Here is a 14,240-nt window from a genome sequence, read left to right on the forward strand (position 1 = left end):
CCTCCCTGGGCCCACACACCTCCCTCCCCTGGACCCTGGGCTCCCTTCCTCCTGCCTTTACTGCTCAAGGGATGTCCCTGCAGGAGGCTGGTGGGGGCGGCCATGGCCTTGGGGTCATGGAGGGGAGGGTACAGGTTTCCAGGGCTCAGACTCCAGCTCCTTCTGTGTATGACCCAGGTGCCGGGTCCCAGGAGGAGCATAGGGACCCAATGGGTGTCATCCACTCTGCAGAGCTGAGCCAGCAGGAGTCTGGATACAGCAGGGACCAGGTGAGGCTACAAGTGGGGGCAGCCTGGGTCCTCCCTCGTCCCTCTGTGCCCAGGTGTGTGCTTGTCAATCCCTGTCTCGGCAGGGTGTGACTGCAGTGCCCTGGGAAACCTTTCCTGGATATCCATTATTAGGTATGATCTTATTCTTCTGTATACTTTTCTATGCTTTCTAAATTTTATCTAATTTACATGGATTAATCTCATCAGAAACCCCCTTAGTTTTCAAATTGTGTGCCTGTTGCTGACAAGACCAGAGCTGGCTGAGAATGAAAGGGGATATAAAGCCTGAGCTTTGGGGCGGAGAGAGGGAGGGACCAAGCTCTTATGGGCAGGGGCGGAAGGAGGGCTAGGAGGAGGGGCGGGGCAGAAAGGGAGAAGAGGGTGTTCTCTGCTTTCTACAGTTATGGAGTCCCTGTGGGGCCGCTGTTTCCCCTCCCAGGCTCTAATGCTCAGGATCCCCCTGCTCCTGGGTAAGTGACAGTTCAGAGAAGCAGCTCTGGAGAGGGTGTGGGCTGCGGGGCCAAGAGGCAGGGGTGGGGGAAGAGGGTGAGCAGGGGAGGCTTGCTGCTGCCAACATCCTGATTTCTCCAGGGCCTGGAAGTGTTGAGGGAGAAGAGGGGGACTAGAGCTTTTTGGAGATGCCCTCAGATTCCCCAGGCTGGGGAATCCACTGTCAACCCTCTGTTAGGACAGCAGTTATTTGGCCTCCTCTGGAGGGGCGGGGGGCAGCTTAGATCATCAGTCTCACTGTCCAGAATCCTGTTCTGTCCTCGGGGCTGTGTCTACACACTCAGGCGCTGTGTGCACCCCCTACACGTCCCCAGCCTGCTTGTGTCCCGGCTCCCAGGCTGAGGGCACGCACGTGAATGACGGACCAGGACAGCCTTCCATTGCCCTGGCATCAGGGACAGCTGAGCTGTCATCTTCTGCAAATGTGGGGTGGGGCAGGGAAAGGGAAGTTCCCTTCTTAACTGCCTGTGACCTTTTCCTGGGTTACAAGCTATTTCCAGGCTCTTATGGGGGTAGGGGGTGACCTGCAGGCAGCCTCATGTGAACCAGGCTCCAACCATGTGGTCTGGACCCACCCTTGTCCCCACGGCACCTCACTGGCCCACAGGGGGCTGAATCTGTGGTCGGACCCACTGGGTCACTCGGTCTGGTTCTGCCCCATATTGGCCAGAAGATTTTTGTTGTGGTAGCAAAGTTCCCAGGCTCTCTGTGCCCCCTACCCCTCTGCCCTCCACACAGAGGTGACACTGTGGGAACTTTTTAAAAAGCTCAGGTCCCCTTGCACATCAGTGAGAGAAGAGGCACCTCCATCGTCACTACAGGAGCAGAGGGCACAAGCACAGGGGGTAGAGGAAAGAGACAGATCAGGGGCAGGAACACGACAGACAGTCGTCCTCACAGGAAAACACACAGATGCAAATTGAAATTTCTGGTCACCCTTCTTGCCTGTGAGATGAACATGCTTGTGTCTCTCATGTTGAGACCCCGAGTGCAGTGACAGGGGTAGGACAGGCACTCTCATGTCTCCCCAGCACCTGTGTCATGCCGAAAAGCTACTGGCGGTCCCTGTGATGTGCAGAGACTGGGGACCATTTCCCACATTGACTCCGTGTCCCTGGTCATTCCCCGTCTGGGCTGGAAGCCCAGGGAAGACCCCATCATGCAGAAATTCCTGCGCAGACATTCCTTTTGTTCCACTTGCAGCAGTGAGACCATGGAAGCGTCCAGAGGGCAGGTTCCCATAGACGTGGGTCAGCATGAAAGTGGGGACAATGCCGCGCTGGTGGGGAGGTGGGCTGGTGACAGGGAACAAGGACGTGCTCAGAAGGCCGGGAAGGAAGCAGGTGGGAAGCACCCTCCAGAGCTCAGGTGCAGCAGGGCTAGAGGAGCCGAGGTCTGGTCCCCCCGCCCCACTGGTATCTGCTGTTGGCAAGAGTGAACTGTGCTCTGTCACTGTCCCTCCGCTCCACCCCAGCCTCTGGGAACTTGATGACATTTGTGTTTCTCTGCCGGGAACAGCTGCCCTCACCCCAGTTTCCTTGCCCATCTGAGTCCACTTCCTCCTCTGCCCACAGATGCTGGGGTTTCCTGATCCGGGTCAGGGAGCCTGTGGTGAGCCATCAGGGAGCCCTGCTGGGGCTCTCTGGGAGATGCAGGTACATCCAGGCTCTCCCCCCGTGTCCCCAGAGCGCTGCCCGTGTTGTGCCGGCACAGCATCTGTCCCCAGTGTCAGAGAGCTGGGAGCGGGCCAGCGAGAGGAGGGCCCCGGGAGCCCCCTGTCCTCCAGCAGCCCCACGTGTGTGCTCTGGGCTGCCCTCCACCCCAGGGGCTGGCCGTGCCCAGATCAGGAGGGCCCAGTGTCCCTGCCTCAGCCACGGGGACGGCACCTCTCCTGCCGCCACAGCCAGGCTGCCGGGAGTCCCCTGAGCTGGGAGACGACAGAGGCGCAGCTGGGGCCAGGTGGGTGTCCCAGGGATGTCCTTGCTGTCCTTCAACACTGACAGATACAAGACTCTTTCCTGGGAACAAATCTTGTTGTCAAGCAGATTTGCGCAGTGCTGCTTTCATGGTGAACTCATTTTTATTAAGAATTGAAGTTGATTGAACAAATTTACCCTTGTTCTTTCTCTCAAAGAATAATTTTTAGGGCTTCTGGGTGCTGTAGTGGGTAGAGCATCTGACTCTTGATCTCAGGTTTGTGAGTTACAGCCCCACGTTGTGTAGCGAGCCTGTTTAAAACATAGGCTCTGCTCATTCTGCTCCAGCCTTGGCTCTTCATCTGTCCCCATGACGACCATGATCATTGCTGCACTGGGACCTTAGCACACGCTCTTCCTATGCCTGGAGTAATTAATTCTGCCCTGTCAGCATCCGGGACTCACCTTAATTGTCACCACTCTTAAAGGCCTTTCTTTATGACACCCACACCCCACACCTCTAACCAAACCACCTGCACGGTGTCACCTTATCCCAAGTGTCACTTTGGTTCCTGGTTACCAGCACAAAGATGAACTGATTGAATGTAATATTAGTAGAGTGCAGGTGGCCCTAGATGGCTCCAGGTGACCATCACCTGCCCCTCCACCATCCACACCGGAAGTGACACCACCAGAGCTGGTCCAGTCACAGGAGGTCTGTGACTCCTGATAGAGACATCACAGCTCTCATCCCAGCATCACTGAGTCTGGACACCTGCCTGGCTGCAGGACTGCTGCCACCACTGCCTCAGGTGACAGTCATTGTCAGCGGCACTGACCCTGTGATACTGGCTCCCATGGCACTAGCTCCAGGTAGAAAGTCTGGAGTGGGGGCATCTGACCCCAGAGCCCAGGTCCTGTGTCATCTCAGCTGCAAAGGATGCCAGGCAGTGGGTACCCGGCATTTCCAGCTTCTCTGGGGGGATGTTGGCTCTGGTTCATGAGGAGACAATTCCCCAAATGTGAGAAGTAAGTTCAGAGGCCGAGCAACAGGTAAGGAATCTGTGCCAGTCCCTTTCTGTGTTTTTTATGGAACTTAAAATGATCTGAAATCATGTGGTGTTGGTGCTTCCCTGCCCTGGCGCCCTGACTAGGATGGGAGCTCCGTGAGAGCAGGCACTGGTCCCCACTGTGTCCTCGGTCACCACTGTATCCCCAGCACCCAGCCATGCCAAGCTGGCCCAGCATGGATTACCCAAGGCGGGCTAAGGGTCCAACGGAGTACAGATCTGTATCAGACAAGGAGCATGCAGGAAAAAGACGATGGTCACATGTCACCTGACTGGTACGTGAGACCAGCACTGACAGTAACCACTGGGTTGCCTAATGGTAGAGGGTCATGAGTGACCTAAGGAGGAACAGTGTCACAGGACTGGTGGGCCTGAGGCCCTGCTGCCATGTGCTGAGGAACACGGGGCAGTAGCAGACATGCTGAAATGGTTTTCTTGTGTCATAGACAAAAAAAGGGAAAGTTAGGTCATAAGTTATCAGCTTCCATATTGCCCAGTGTTTCCCCAGATTAGAGCAAAGAGCACATTGGGTGTCAGGTGCAAGAAAGAGTGTGTCCGAGCTGGGAGGGTGACACACATATGCCTGACCCAACGCTGTGTGCCCTAGGCAAGGCCCGTGCTGAGCAAGCACCTCTGTAGCTTTGCTTCCTCGGCTCTGAAACAGGAGAGGCTCCTCCTCTTTAAGCATGCCAGTGATGTGATGGGACAGCAGGTGCTACAGCAGCGTCACTCCTGTCCGCTTCTTTTTTCCCCATCTTAGCTATTCCCTCACCAAGCTTCCAGACTGCGGCCGACCCCAGCTCCTCCCACACCCTGGAAAGGACCGTTGGGGACTCTGTCCAGCTGCACCTGATCTCCTCCTTGTCCCCTAATGTCCGAGAGGTTGAGTGGAGTTGGCAATCTGAGCCCGAGAAACAACAGTTCCTGGTGTCCTGGAAGCCTGATGACTCTGGTCCTGACTGGTATGAGCTTGAAGGAAAATTCAGGAGCAGTCTCTCCCTGACAGAGATGGCAGTTTTGAGCATCAGGAATCTCAGTACGGAAATGAGTGGATGGTATACAGCAAATGTCAAATTCCGCACAGGAAAATCCCAGAAGGAAGTCTTTAGACTCTGTGTATATGGTAAGGTGAAGCCCAGTCAGGAATTCCAATAATCACTTGATTTAAAGTATGTTGGCCTAAACAGGTTTGATAAAATCAAAACTTCCTTAGGAATATTTGCATCTCTTTTGATGCCTTAACCATAAAGGCTAAATTTTAAAGATTTCCTCTTAGGAAAAAGTAGCTAAAATGTCTTGAAAAGTATAGGCAGCACATGAAATGGAGCAGGGGTAAGAAGCCATCCAAAAGGATAAAAAAAAAAAAAAAAAAAAACACTATCTTCCATTGCAAAGTACTGCAAAATAGTTTATTAGCAATACAAAATTGTATCAGAATCTTCTTAACAAGTTGGTCAAAAACTAATTAAAAACTCTGAAGTGACCCAAAAGTTGGGCAGAAAGAAAAAAGGAAACCTGGACATCAGAACAGTGAGGAACAACCCTAGGAGGGAGATTGAGTGTTAGAACTTGACACTGGGGGCAGCCTGGGTGGCTCAGCGGTTTAGCGCCACCTTCAGCCCAGGGTGTGATCCTGGAGACCTGGGATCGAGTCCCACATCGGGCTCCCTGCATGGAGCCTGCTTCTCCCTCTGCCTGTGTCTCTGCCTCTCTCTCTCTCTCTCTCTCTCTCTCATGAATAAATAAATAAAACCTTAAAAAAAAAAACTCGACATTGGTAAAACACTTTCCACCACTTGCCCTGCACCCACTTCCCCAGGAGGACTGTGGGACAAAGCCTGTCCTAGAGCAAGTGGAGGACACAAGGGGACCCAGGCCTGGCCCCTGGAGCCCCAGGACCAGTGAGTACCCCACCCCCAGGAGGGGAGACCCATCACTGCCCTCCTCGTGCCCCCCTCCACCTGTGCTTCCCTTCACCACACCTGGCTGGCCCTCTCTTTCCTCCTTCATGGATACTGGGGGCTCTTGGGGGGTTGCCCATCCCTCACCCCTCCCTGCATGTGGATAGATGTTCTTGTCTCCGGTCCTTTCCTGGACCATCTTTCTCCCCCTCTCACTGGAGTTACTTGGATGTGGTGGCCTCTCCACCTGGCAGCCCTGTGGCCTGCCCTGCCCTCTGTGGCACCTGCCTGAGGCTTTCCACAGCTCCCAGCAGGCACTCAGCAGGTGTCTCTGCTCTAGGGAGATGTCAGCAATGTGTAAAGGAGACCTACAGAAATGCTCCTCAAGTTTCTCAGAGTTTTGATTCTTCAAGCCTGATTCACATTCCCTCATCTGTTGAAAAGAGCGTGTAACATTCACATAATCCAACTGCTGAGAAAATTCATACCTAAAAGCATAAGCTTCTATATGTCCGTGTGTGCCCCCAGCACTTGGTAACAGACATTCTGTTTGTTTGTTTGTTTGTTTGTTTATTTTTAGATTTTATTTTTTTCATGAGAGACACAGAGAGAGAGGCAGAGACATAGGCAGAGGGAGAAGCAGGCTCCCTGCAAGGAGCACAACATGGGACACGATCCTGGACCCAGGATCACACCCTGAGCTGAAGGCAGACGCCCAACCACTGAGCCATCCAGGAGTCCCCATTTGATTTTATATTTAAATTATTACCTGTTAATTCAGCTATTTTTAAAAACTACTTTAAAGGATTAAAGTAGTTTTTTGTTGTTGTTTGTTTGTTTGTTTTTGCATTTGGTCCTTTACCCCAGGGTTTCCAGCAGCGTCTGGTTGGATTTTCCAGTTCACTTTCTAACATCTCTCCATCTCCAGGCGCCGTTGTTAGGGCCACAGGAAGAAACTCTCTCCGTGTGGCCTGCTTCGTGTCAGCTACCTGAATCTGTATTCTGTCCACAGTGACCACTGTCACACCTGCCAGCATCTTGTTGACCTGTCCTTGTGGACGGATTTCCGTCTCTGTCTCTTCAATCTCTCTGTGTCATTAGGTGATGCGCCGAGCACATGGCTGCAGGATCGAGGCGGGGTCTGTGTGCAATCGGGGGGCGTCCTGCCCTCAGACACAGTTCAGGCTTACACGGTGGACCTGCTCCCGACCTTTCATGGCCTCTGTTCACCATTGGTCAGCATCCTTGGCTTGCCCTTACTCGGATGGATAGCGTTCTCGTCAATCTAATCGTCTCTGGTGTGCTGGAAGTTATACCACCTTGTACTTTAATCCTAGTGGACACGAATCTTAAATTTTTACTGCAACATTTAAAGATAATCAGTATTTCTTCTTTCTCTAAATAAAACAAGAACTTCAGCGTGTTTTTCCCCTGTATCCCCAACTCCTCTCATGTGGTGTTTATTGCACATATGAGAATAGACACGATTATTATCACCTGTATAATCGCCATGTATATATATTATTATAGAATTTGGGGGGCACCTGGGTGGCTCAGTGGGTTAAGCCTCCGACTCTTGATTTCTGCTCAGGTCATGATCTCAGGTGATGAGATCGAGCCCCACGTCGGTCTCTGCTCTCAGCGCATAGTCTGCTTGAGATCCTCTCCTTCGGCCTTCTCCCTGCTTGCCTAGCTCTCTCTCCCCTTCTCCCTCCAATACATAAATACAATAAACCTTTTTAAAAAAGAATTATCACACTCATGATCACTGAATTCTGTTGACACAACTGAGCATGGAAGGGCCTCAGCCCTCTGCCCTGGGCTGGGAGTCAGAGCCCCCGGGCAGTAGGTCCCTTCCCCAGGGCCATAGTCAGGAACCTCCCACCGCTGAGTCACTTGGTGGACCTGCGGGTCCCCTGCCATGTCCTCCAATGCTGAACCTCACTTTCTCTTTTGTCTCCTTCTGCCCCAGAGCCCATCCCCCACCCCCAGATTGTGATTCATTCACCAATCAACCCAGCAGGCTGGTGCCAGGTCAGGCTGGAGTGTGAGACCCCAGGATCTACAGAGAACTGGACAGTGACCTGGCTGACTGAGGGCCTCCCCAGGGAGCTGGAGCAGAGCGGGGCTCTGAGGCCAGCCCCCAGCTCCAGGAATGTAAGCCTGAGCCTGCCCCTGAGCCAGGTGAATGGCTACCTCACCTGTTTGGTCAGCAACCCTGTGGAGGAGAAGAATGCCACCTTGCCCCTGCAGAGCATCTGTCTGGTCAGGGGTGAGTGGGACCTGCTGGGAAGGGCTGGCAGGGGCGGGACGTGACCAGGGGGGCTCAGGGAATCAGTGGGACAGAACAGCCGTGGGAGGGGCTCTCTGTGGAGAACCCCAGAGACAGGTGCATGGCCACAGGGTCTTGGTGGAACCTGGACCAGTGCCTGGAGATGCTGTGTCCCCAGGACCTGCCTGTGGGGCTGGCCCATGGGCACTCCCTTTTCAGCTTCAGGGAGGCTGGGAGGCTGACTCTGACAGAGGATGCAGGCAGGGGATGGGAAGACTTGGAGGGCACCTGCCCCCAGCCCTGGGATCTCAAGTCCCTAGATCCAGATGGTCTGGATGCTAAGGTCCTTTCAGGCTAATAAACACTGGTTTTTTACTCATTTTAGACATGACCTTTCTGAGGGTGGTTACCACCTCTGAGTGCATAAACCACAGTTCAACGCTCCTCGGAGCAGTGTGAGCACCTGCAGTCACCGCAGCCAGCTACCACACTTCCACATCTGCTTCAGGGTTCCCCTTGGCCATATAGGAAGGGAGTATACACAGTAGTACATGATAGATAAGGGAGGAGCCCTGACTGATTTCTTAAAATGCCAAGAACCACAGAACAGGAACAGTGTACTTAAAGAAGGAGGTTAATAATCAGTGTGGCTGCCCTGTCCCACCAGGGTCCTCCTGAGCTCTGACACCCCACCTCTGTGCAAGCTCCTCCTTGCCCTGTCCTTACTCAGCCCCCTAGCATGGATACTCACACCAGGCCAAGAGGCACTATGTACTAGGTGGAGGGAAGCCTCAGTCCGCATGAGCCCGCACTAAAGGAACTTGCAGGGCAGTGGAGGCATCACCACATCCTGGCTGTGTAACTTGGACAAGTTACTGAATTTCTGGAGCCTTTGTTTGAGATGGGTGTTAATTATATCTACTTCTTAGGGTTGTTTAAGTTATCAGTACAGTATGTGACACACAGCATGTCAATAAACATCAGGTAATAGTTCATGGTCAAGGAGGAGTACGTGTATAAACATGAAGCTGCATGACAGCTGCTGAATTTGAGGCAAATACAAACTATATGGTTCAAATACAAAAGGCAGAAAACTGAGTACTTGCTGCAGGACTTGGGAAAGCATCGCAGAGAAGGGAACACCTGAGCTGGGCTCTCCAGTATGAGCAGTTTTCTTGTGGCAGTGTGGGAAAGATATCCCAAACCGTGAGCAGAACATGCGCTGGCAGCCCCAGAGCCTTGCGTCCTCTCCCCTTCCTAGACTGGTTCTCTCCCGGGAGTCTGCCAGGGGAGAACAGGGGCAGGCTGTGGGGATGAGGGGCACATATGGCTGCTGGGAACCTCTGAGGTCTCTGGGAAGAAGCGGCACAGAAAGCCTGGCAGAAGGACCAGTGGGGTGACCTGGTAGCGTGCAGGAACTTGCCAGGGCTGCAGCAAGGATATGCACGTGGGACACAGGCTCAGAGCCAGGGGGTCCCCCCTTCTCCCTCACATGCCCAACAGGCCTGATAGGGGCACATTTGACACCAGGCTTTTTATTATTTTTTTTTAAGATTTTATTTATTTATTCATGAGAGAGGCAGAGACATAGGCAGAGGGAGAAGCAGGCTCCATGCGGGGAGCCCAATGTGAACTCGATCCCAGGCCCCTGGGATCATGACCTGAGCCAAAGGCAGATGCTCAACCACTAAACCACCCAGGTGCCCCTTGACACCAGCCTTTGATGGCAGGTTCTCCTGACCACAAATGGCTTTGGAGAGGCGTCCTGCCCATGCTTCTAATGATGAGCCTGGCTGGTGGAGTGTACGTCTGCATGAGGAAGAAGATGCAGTCCAGGAGGGGTAGGTGATAGGGAGAGCCTGAGGGGGGAGGGCAGTGGTTGGAGGGCCTCCCCGCTCCCTGGGAGGGGGCCAGGCTGGTAGATGGGGCTTATTGACCTCCCCTGTGAACTATCCGGGTGGAAGGCTGGGACCCAGCAGTACCGAGGGTAAGGACTGTGTTCATGCCCAGAAAGATGGTGGAGGCAGGGAGGGGCAGAGGCCTGGGACCTGACCTTTCAGCCCATGGAGCAATGGCTGCCCTACTCTGGGGCTGATGAGCGGTCATCTCAATCCCACGTGCTCTCGCTGTGCATGTGCTGTGTGCAGGCCGGCCCACTCTGCTGCCCACAGAGCCAGGCTCAGCCAGTGTTCCTCAGGCCCTTCCCACAGAGGAACCTGCTGGCCTGCAGACTGGTGGGGCCAACAGCCACTGCCGTCCCGACGTGGAGATGAGCCTCCTGAGACACCACAAGGTGGGTCCAAAGGAATCAAAGCACGTCAGCCAACTTGTGCTCCGTGGGTGTGAGTGCCAGCCAGTCCAGGGCACTCTGCTTCTCATCGGGCTCTGGTCCAATCCTTGCTTTGGACAATATGGGTGTTGTGTCTGGAACTGAGAGTAAAGGGTGGAAGCCAGTGACAAGGATGATTCCTCACTCATACGTGCACAATCTCATCAAGTCCTCGCCACCACCCAGGGAGGAAGGATGGTGGAGCAGGAGAGGGAAGGAGACAGGCTCAGTGAGGTGAGTGACTGACCCCAGGGCATATGACTTGGCAGGGGAAGGAGCAGGAGAGAGCCCAGGCTGCCCTGGAGGGATTCACCACCACCCATAAACTCAAACTCAAGCCCTGGTGGGGGGAGGCAGGAATGTAAGGGACTGGCTGTCAGGTGCAACTGTCATCCATGGAAGACCCAAGGCAAGTAAGAATGGGGGACTCTGGCGGGGCCTGGAGACCAGGCAGACCCAAGGTCCCAGAGAGCATCAGGGAAGCCCGTCCCCCACACCACCCACCCCTGACCTGCCTCAGATTCTGTATTAAGGCTTCCCTTTGAGGTCCTTGGAGGACATCTCAGTGCTACTGGCCCTTGGTTGGAAATGGTCACAGATAGCATGATTCATCGAGGGGAAGGCCTGGAGGCAGTAGTAGCTGGAGGAGCAGGGGCCACGCACCAGTTCTCAGACAGAGCTCACGTCAGAAATACCTGGGGGGATTGCTTCCTGCCCCCCACCTCACCCCCTTGAGCTTGTTTCAGCGGCTCTAGGGCAGACCTGGGACCTTGAGTTTCTAACACATTCCCAAGTGATGGCTCCAGCTTTGGGGAACCACTGGACTAAAATCGAGCAGAGGGAAAGCCAATAGAGCCACTGTCTGGACTCCCAGGACAGCCGTGGCTGGGTCATCTCCTCTCCCATCCTTTGACTTTGCCAAAGGGAGACAGGTCTGGGATCCCTGGGTGGCACAGCGGTTTGGCGCCTGCCTTTGGCCCAGGGCGCGATCCTGGAGACCCGGGATCGAATCCCACGTCGGGCTCCCGGTACATGGAGCCTGCTTCTCCCTCTGCCTATGTCTCTGCCTCTCTCTCTCTCTCTCTCTCTCTCTCTCTCTCTCTCTCTCTCTCTGTGACTATCATAAATAAATAAAAATAAAAAAAAAAAGGGAGACAGGTCTGCATCATTGACCCACAGACCACCAGGACCTTAGAAATCCCCTGGACAGATCTCAGCAGTTTATGGTAGGGGAAAGTGGGATCCAGAAGGAATGCTAAGGAAGGCAGGAGGGAAATCATGGTGGCACCAGGTAGAATCGGCTCTCCTTGCTCCCAGGTGAGTGCACTGTGCACGGTCCCCCAACTGTCTCAGCACCTGTCACTCTGTGACTTTCCATCTCAGCCCCTCGGAGGTATGTTCCCATCTGACCGATGCCACGGGGAGCTCAGGAAGTAGACCCTAATCCCAATACCCACACGGGAGGAGCACGGGCGGGAACAATATGGGGCTTCAGGTGACCTCTCACCCAGACCTTCAGCCCTGCACCCTCCATCTCTCTGCCCCTGGGGAGCTTCCCAGCCTGATGAAGACAATTATTTCCCTCCCAGGACACAGGGAAACAAGCACAGAAGAGAGATGGGGTTGGCATGAGGAGCGGAGTTGGGAGAAGTGGGTGTGAGGTTCTCATGCCAACTTCACCTTTGACCTGACAAAACTAGTGCCTGTGGTTAAGTTTCTTCTTTTACAAAATGCATATTATAGGAATAATACCTTGATCTGCCACTTTGTGGTCTTTCAAAGCACTCTCGCGATGAGAGTGGCCAAGGTGGGTTACGGATTTGTCCAACTAACATTTAATGAGTGTCTACTCTATCCCAGCACTGTTCTGATCTGGGACACAGAGGTCAACAAAACAACAAAAAATCCTTGGCCTCTGAGTATATACATTCTAGGTAGGGTGAGGGGAGAATAGCAAATAAAATAAATGAGCAAAATGTGAAGTGTAAGGTGGTGATACGTGCTCAGGGGAAAATATGGCAGGAAGGGGTGGGGTGTGACGTCAGCTAGGGGAAGGGAGACACCAAGGGAGCAAGGTGGGGGTCTGGGGGAAGGGGGAGGAGAGGGGTAGCACCCAGGGGAAAGGACAGAGACTGCCATGTTCAAGAGGAAGTTCTGCGCTGAGCTATGTTTTGGGGTTACCGCAGTTGAGACAGGAAGTACCTGAAGAGGAATAGCTTGAGTGACCTCTGTGCTTGATTCTTTGAAGCTGACCACAAGCACCTCTGCTTGAGTCACAGAATGACATGGAGAGGAGTGGCGGCCACCCCCTCAGCTCGGAGTGCACCCCAACAGTCTACACTATCTACGAGAAGGTCCGGCTGAGCCGAGAGCCCCAGGAAGACACCTAGGTCAACGAAGATGTCAGAGCATGAGGGGCCTTGGCAAGATCTGCCCCACCCTACACTCCACCTAAGGCCCCCCAAATCCCTCCTTAGGTGGAACGAGGACAAGCCCCAAGGTCTTCCTGCTGTACCCCCCAAGACAGTAGAACAGCACCACATGTCCCTGGGCTCCTCACAAACTTCTTCTCACTTCACAGGTCTTGAACATTGACCATGCTGCCTGAGCGTCCAGCACGAGAGACTGGTCCTAGGGCGGGCAGTTGGATTTCCGACCTTGACCCACTTATTCCGGTGAGGGAATACCCATAGTCAGGCAAGACCTGCAGAGGCATTTCTGGGAACAGAGATGTTTTCCTGGAATTGGGCGGGCCTTGGATGGAGGACCGCCAGATGTCACTGCCCAGCCCACCCCCATGAACAGAGGAGGGATGGCCCTGGGAAGGTCAAGTCCAGGGTCAGCTTCAGCTCTGCCAGAGGAAGGAAACAGCTCCTGAGCTCCATCACCTGCAGGCTTACTGTAAACACCAGAAACGCACTATCCCAAGGTCTCTTCAAAGTTCAAGCAATTTCTCGACCCTTTTTTAATTACTTAATATATGTGAATTGCAAGAAAGTCAAAGGCATGTCTCCTTGAAATTATATTTCATCAGTTTTGTTGCAAATAGGATCCTGTTCCTATTGTATCTTCTAATTAGTTGTTAAAATAACATATTAAACACATATTGTCACATCGCTGTTTCTCTACTGCTTGAAACAGTTTTTCATTTGATCCCTTTGAATTTCTGGGCAAAGAACCATATTATCGACAAATAATTATAATTTTTCCTTCCTTCTTTCCAATTTTTATGCTTCATTCCTCTCCTGTTGTCTCACTCTGCTGGCAAATACCTCCCAGACCATGTTTAAGAGGAGTGATTCTGAAGCACATCCTTGTTTTGTTCCTAATTTATTGTAAGTGCTCCGAGGGCATCCTTGTTATTAGTAGATTTCCTCCTATTGAATTATTCTTGTGGTATTGGAATAAATCCCAGTTGATGTATTATTCTCTTATTGTGCTACTGTTTGATAATATTTTTATTTGGGATTTTGCATCATTCATAAAAAAAATTCTCCTGTACTTTTTAATGCTTTACTTTGTTTGGTATTTGAATTATGCTTACTAAAGATTCCTTTTATCTCCACTTCTTGTAATAATTCAATAAAAATTTGCTTTCTAATCTAAAAAAAAAGATTCCTTATTAAAAAAAAGAAAAGAAAGAAAAGAAAAGAAAAGAAAGAAAAGAAAAGAAAAGAAAAGAAAAGAAAAGAAAAGAAAAGAAAAGAAAAAAGGAATTCCCAGAGCAGCTGGCTGGCTCAGTTGGCTGGCTGAGTGTCTGCTTTCTGTTCAGGTCACAATTTCAGGGTCCTGGGATGGAGCCCTGCATCAGGCTCCCTGCTCAGTGGAGAGTCTGCTTCTCCTTCTCCCTCTGCCCCTCCCCCTGCTCATGCTCGCTCACTCTCTCGCTCTCTCTCTCTCAAATAAATAAAATCTTTTTGAAAATAAAAAAAAAAGAATTCCCATCACCCAGTGTTCATTTAAATTATTTTTA

The 14,240-nt window shown here is 52.5% G+C and overlaps 1 protein-coding gene across 3 annotated transcripts; it reads left to right on the top strand.

Moving 5' to 3' along the window:
- The first annotated feature begins 648 nt into the window (after nt 1–648).
- LOC129508586 (CD48 antigen-like) lies at nt 649–13,826 on the top strand. Of its 3 annotated transcripts, none has more exons than XR_008664201.1 (6): nt 649–739; nt 4,526–4,888; nt 7,639–7,938; nt 9,669–9,779; nt 10,086–10,501; nt 12,849–13,826. XR_008664201.1 is itself a non-coding variant. In XM_055323470.1 (6 exons), exons 1-6 carry the CDS (start codon nt 673–675, stop codon nt 12,537–12,539), a joined length of 1,011 nt encoding a protein of 336 aa, XP_055179445.1. In that variant the 5' UTR covers nt 649–672; the 3' UTR covers nt 12,540–13,826. The 3 variants fall into 3 exon arrangements, 2 of the variants coding, with proteins under 2 accessions (XP_055179445.1, XP_055179444.1); XM_055323470.1 differs by having other exon boundaries at nt 10,086–10,231; nt 12,516–13,826; XM_055323469.1 differs by having other exon boundaries at nt 10,086–10,231; nt 12,547–13,826.
- The last annotated feature ends 414 nt before the right edge of the window (nt 13,827–14,240 follow it).

The sequence above is a fragment of the Nyctereutes procyonoides genome, unplaced genomic scaffold, assembly GCF_905146905.1.
Source record: "Nyctereutes procyonoides isolate TBG_1078 unplaced genomic scaffold, NYPRO_anot_genome, whole genome shotgun sequence".
In the NCBI taxonomy this organism is placed as follows: domain Eukaryota; kingdom Metazoa; phylum Chordata; class Mammalia; order Carnivora; family Canidae; genus Nyctereutes; species Nyctereutes procyonoides.